Source organism: Acanthamoeba castellanii (assembly GCF_000313135.1).
Source record: "Acanthamoeba castellanii str. Neff unplaced genomic scaffold scf7180000084569, whole genome shotgun sequence".
NCBI lineage: Eukaryota > Discosea > Longamoebia > Acanthamoebidae > Acanthamoeba > Acanthamoeba castellanii.
In genome coordinates, this window is record NW_004457689.1 from 16408 (window position 1) to 21835 (window position 5428).

The window sequence follows — 5428 nt, forward strand, 5'->3', positions numbered from 1 at the left end:
AAGAAGCACAAAAAAGGAGGAGCACAGGGAGAAAAGGAGGAAGAGAAAGGACGCCGAGCCGCCACATGCCACCAAAGAGGCCAAGGTAGCGGGGCGACTCTTCGCGGCCATAAACCGATGCGGCAGCGGGCAAAAAGCCAGCACCACATCTGCAGCAGCCCTGCATGACGTCCGCTACTACACCGCCCGTCTTCTCCGCTTGGGCACAGGTGCGCCCCTGAAGATTTGTCGCGCATGCTTTTGGTCTTTATTTGTTTTGCATTTATTTATTTGTTTATTTTATTTATTTGTACAGACCCTACGCTGGTGGTGGATGAGACGGGACGCACGCTGCTGCACAGGGCGGTGCTGCAAAACAATGCCACGCTGTGCCGCTACCTCATCGACACCCTCGGTCGGGACATGGTCAACCTGGTCTCTGGCTCGGAGGTGATGACTCCTTTCCTTCTCTCTCTGTGCCCCCACGCCTGTGTCGTGTCGTGTCGTGTCGTGTCGTGTCGTGTCGTGTCGTGTCGTGCGCGCATACTTACTCTCGGCACAGGATGCGAGTACGGCGCTCCACTACGCGTGCCTGAACGAGAGCGCAGAGATCTGTCACATGCTGCACAGGAGCGGCGCCGAGACCGGCATCAAGAACGCACTGGGCATCGTGGCGACCGAGATCGGATTCGAAGCCCTCCGCAGGAAGGGAGAGCAGCTTGAGGCCGAGCGACAGCAACGCGAGGCCGAGTGGCGCGCCATGGACGAGCGAATGAAGGCGGGCGGCTTCGACGCGAGGGACACTCCTCGCCGACACGAAGACGCCACGTCATCGAAGCGCCGACAACCGAAGGCGGAGGAGGAGCCGAGCGACGATGACGACGATGAGCAAGACGGTGAGGAAGACTTTCACGTCTTCGATTACACTGAATTGGGGAAGAAGACGCCGAAGAAGAAGCGAAAGCGACCAGGCACTGCGGATGACGGCGATGCCTTCGAGCGCTGGAAGGAGATGGAGCGGAACAAGTGGCGGCGACAGCAAGAGGAACAGGACTGGAACGAGCGGCTGGCCGAGGAGTTCGCCAGCGAGGGCGGGCACATGTGGCACGACCAGTGGGCCGATATGGACGCCGGCGGCGGCGGCGGCAACCACCTGAGCGAGGAGGAGTGGAAGGACTGGGTGCGGAAGGAGATGGGGCGGAAGGCCAGCCGGCGGTGGGGCCAGGACCACGGCGACTTCTACGACGCCAAGGCCCGCAAGCGACGCGAGGAGGAGCGGAAGGAGCGGGAGCGGCGCGAGCGGGAGAAGGAGCGCGAGACCAAGGAGAGGATCGAACGCGAGGAGAAGGAGCGGGAGGCGCAGAGGCAGAAGGTCGAGGCCAAGCGACAGGCGGACGATTGGAAGCGACTCGAGCGCGAGTGGGTCGCGTTCGAAGAGGCCCTCAACGCGCGACGTAAGGAGGGCAACGAGGCCAGCGATCTCGGTACCTTTCCTCCCACCCGATGCGCACCTGACACACCGATAAGTGCACTCACGATGCAATGGCGCACTTTGATCGCCACTTTCATTCGATTTCAGGCCTCGCCGACATTCCCTTCCCTGACATCGAACGCGACGAAGAGACGGGCCACACTCTCGGCGGTACCTTCCCCTTTCCCGCACCGCCCACGTCCCTCAAGGGAAGGCGGACATTGGATTGCACTGGATTGCCCCCCCCCCGTGTTGGTGCTGACCAGTGCGGCTGCTTTGGCCAGGCTTCAACTTCATGACCGAGGAGACCACGGCGGACGACAAGACGAAATTCCTGCGTACGCTCTTCCTTCGCTGGCACCCTGACAAGGTACTCCCGCTACGGGCCGTTGTGAAAGAACTACACACGTGCCCCGTGCGTGAGCTGACGCGAGACCGTACGGTCACATCGCCGCACACGTGCAGTTCGAGCAGCGCGTGGGTCATCGGCTCAAACAGGAGGAGAAGGTGCAGGTGTTGGCTCACGCGACCCGAATTACGCAACACATCACGCGTCTCAAGGACCTGCTGGCCAAGCAGACATCTGCTCCGCCAGAGTAAGAATAAGAGTAGTTATGGTGGTGGTGGCTGAATGTAATTCCGGTTCGAGGTCTAGTAGAGTAGGTCGTGGATACTCGACCGCCGTGGAGGTCGTTCGTGGCTCTCGGCGGTGGTGCGTAACTCACCACTGCCGCTTTCCGGCGGTGGCGCTGCTTGGGTGGCCCGGGCGTGCATGGCGGTCATCTCCACTCACAGGCGAGCCTGTTCTCGTCCGTTGGCTTTTGTCGGTTACCTGATGCCACACACATTGCAGAGGCTGTGCGCCATGCAGGTGTGTTTGCATGGACGACTCGACAACCAAGAGAGAAGAAGAAGGGCGAAACGTACGTTGAGGGTCCAGAGTGACCTGTGCTCCACTCGTGTGTTGCGAGTGGCAGTGAAGACAGGCCTTGTTGGCAAATGTGCGCGACACGCGCCTATTTCGGATCGCAGGGCTTCGCATGGGCGTGTTGGCTTGATGATCATTATTTGATTTGAGGTGGTGGAGGGGCTGAAGAAGATGCTGTCCTGGAGGAGGCCGATCGACGTCGAGGAGGCCATCATCACGCGCGTGTATTCAGCGTCCGCCCAGATGTCTGCGCTTGAGCTGGAGCCGTGCAGTGAGGTTGGCAACAACTGCAACCTGCCCCACCTTTAGGTTACCTTCAAGCCTCGTACTGGAGAAAGAGGAAAGAGTCCCCACCTCGATGAGCAGCCTGGCTTGCTGTGCAGGCGTGAGTGATATTTGCGTTGGACGGGTGGTCATCACGCGTCTCAAGGACCTGCTGAAGAATAAGAGTAGTTGTTTTGCCCAGCCACCACCAAAACCCGAGTTGAGGTGCGGATTACTAGGGCCAATTCGGGAATGTCAAGTGCAGCCAATGGCGCACCGCATTCCCGCAAACCAAACTACGCTTATCGAGCGAGGAAGAAGGTATGTGGAGTGTATTTACAGGGCTCCAAAAGGTTCATTCCTTTCTTTCAGTTGAGGAGGTCGTACACCGTCGACCGCTGCGGTGACCGCGGTGTGTCGGGGGCTCTGCTGCTGCTGCCAGGGGCGCAGTGAGGCTGCACGGTGGCCGAGGACGCTGCGGGCTCCTCATCGCCCAGGTGAGTTGGCGAACCACCGTCACCGTCCTCTCCACGGCTGCGCCTGCGATTTCTCGCGTACCGAATCCCGCACGCGTTGCACAGCCTGCACGTTTCACGCACGCCACGTCAGCTGTGCCACAGTCCAGCTGCCCTGCTTTCTGGCACCTAGAAGCTACACTTGTCTTGTTTTGGCCAACAATTGCCTTTCCTCCTCCTCCCTCGCAAATTTCTGAGTTCAATTTGTCATTTTTTCCGATCCATCAACACCGACGCTTTAGATATCTATCGAGTAAGATGGAAGGAGAGGGGCGGCTCACGTACGTGGAGGGGCCAGAGGGGCCGGTGCGCCACTGGCTTGTGTGCTGCGACTTGCAGTGCTGGCACGCCTTGTCGGCGAAGGTGCGCGATACGCGCTTCTTCCTGCCTGGACGCGAGACGGGGACGGGCTGATGATGTGTGGTAGAGGAGGAGAGGTCGTGCTGGAGGCGGAGGAGGTCAATTTCGAGGAGGTGTGCAGAGGTGGTCATGAGTCGCATCTCCTCCGCGCCCAAGCGGCCTCGCAGCTGCTGCTTCAGATGGAGCCTCGTGAGGGTGTTGGCAACGGTAGCCACCTTTTAGGGCATTCCATCGTCAGTTCAGGTTCACATACAAAGATTGATGTCCGACCTTCAGAAAAGAAGAGCCAGCAAGTGGTGGTTTGAGAAGTGGTAGATGCAGGCGCTTGTACCTCGGACAAGAGCTTGGCTTGGCGAGTGGCCTCGTCCCCTTGAGCAAGTGGTGAGTTAGTGCGGGTGACGGAGAAGCGAGACAAGTAGCGGTGCATGTCCGAAGGCTTTTGCATCTCTTGGGCGGTCTTGTTGGTGTGTTGTGGTGCAGTCGGTCTGGCTTTATGTACTTTCGTGTTTTCTTGTTCGGCAAACTTTTTGATTGCTGATTGGCACGCTCGCAGCAGTGAGTGTTTCTCAGTCCCAGACCATCAACAGCTCCGGAAGAGGCGAACCTCCGCACCCAAAATGGCTCCTTGCCAACAGACCAATTTACCAGTTACCGGTTGGTGTTGCAACCTGTCGCGTCAGATGGTGCGACCTGACCACTTACATGTTAAAAACCGATAACCTTTGACCGCTGCCCTGGTGCGCATTTAAGATGGCTCCTTGGCTTACGCGTTCGCCAAAGACCTCCAACAGCCTTACGGTCCACGTGGCAAGACGTCACGTCGAAATGCTCATGGGACCACCACCATTTTGCCCACGATGCGACGCGTTTCGAGGTCTCTCAGGGCCTGCGGGACGTCGGCGAGGCCGACCTGCTTGCAGACCGTGGGAGCGATCCGCCCGGCCGCCAGCAGAGACATCATCTCGTCGGCCATCGTCTTCAGGTCTTGCTGGTCCTTGAACCTGCATTTCGTGCACACGTGAACATCGGACATGTTGTACGTCATGTGCGAGGGCGAAGGGCGAGGGGCCAGGTGGCGGCAGGGGCGCACCTCTTTGGACTGCCGTAGGCTCCACCGAGGGCCAGACCGTGCACCGAGATCGCGCGGCCCTGTTCGGGCACTGCACCCTGCACCTCGCCCACGATGGTCACTATGCCGCCGTTGAAGGCGATCGCAGGCAGCAGCGACGTAGCGCTCTCGCCGCTTACACAGTCCACCGCGCAATCCACGCCGACTCCTGAAATTCGAACGAGAAACGGGTGGTAAGGACCGACAGGGTGGAACACGAAGGCTGCGGGCGGGCTACCATCGGTGATGGCTAGGACACGCTCGACGACGTTCTCGCTGGTGTAGTCGATGACCTCGTTAGCACCAAGCGCGCGCACATAGTCGACATTGCTGGCTGAGCAGGTGGCGATGATCGGCTTGAGTCCTGCGATCGTGGCCAGCTGAATCGCGAATCCGCCCACGCCGCCCGAACCGGCAGTGATGAGGATAGACTGGCCTTTCTGCACGTGCAGCTTGCGGTGGAGGGCCTGGTAGGCGGTGAAGCCCGCACACGGCACAGCCGCGGCGGCGGCAAAGCTAACGCTCTCGGGCACGCGGGCAACCGTGTGGGCACTAACCACAGCGTAATCGGCGAGACCGCCTGGTGCGGGTGGTTAGATGGCAACGTAACGATGTAGCCATGTCCCCTGTCAAGGCAGTGGTACCGTGTGGATTGCGGAGGTTGCCGTGATAGTACACTCGATCACCCGGCTGGGAGGTCGTCACGCCCTCACCGACTGCGTCACGATGCCAGCTACGTCCAGTCCCGGCACGCTGGGCAGGGTCAACAGGCCCACGAGCGGCTGGTGCATAACTAACACATT

The 5428-nt window shown here is 59.8% G+C and overlaps 3 protein-coding genes across 3 annotated transcripts; 1 reads left to right on the forward strand and 2 right to left on the reverse strand.

Moving 5' to 3' along the window:
* Window position 1: 1 nt before the first annotated feature.
* ACA1_039190 (ankyrin repeat-containing protein) lies at window positions 2-2050 on the forward strand (the record flags this gene model as incomplete). The annotated part of the gene is made up of 6 exons (XM_004354753.1): window positions 2-209; window positions 296-429; window positions 542-1463; window positions 1559-1621; window positions 1735-1820; window positions 1916-2050. Coding segments are annotated over 6 exons (1548 nt in total), but the record flags the coding sequence as incomplete, so codon positions are not given.
* Window positions 2051-3010: 960 nt separating this feature from the next.
* Window positions 3011-3962, reverse strand: ACA1_039200 (GATA zinc finger domain containing protein; the record flags this gene model as incomplete). Its single annotated transcript, XM_004354754.1, has 3 exons — window positions 3011-3224; window positions 3443-3732; window positions 3849-3962. The coding sequence occupies 3 exons, from the start codon at window positions 3960-3962 to the stop codon at window positions 3011-3013; spliced, it is 618 nt and encodes a 205-aa protein (XP_004354806.1).
* A 384-nt stretch (window positions 3963-4346) lies between these two features.
* On the reverse strand, window positions 4347-5416 carry ACA1_039210 (zincbinding alcohol dehydrogenase; the record flags this gene model as incomplete). Its single annotated transcript, XM_004354755.1, has 6 exons — window positions 4347-4518; window positions 4608-4794; window positions 4864-5005; window positions 5072-5205; window positions 5270-5315; window positions 5339-5416. The coding sequence occupies 6 exons, from the start codon at window positions 5414-5416 to the stop codon at window positions 4347-4349; spliced, it is 759 nt and encodes a 252-aa protein (XP_004354807.1).
* Between the last annotated feature and the right edge of the window lie 12 nt (window positions 5417-5428).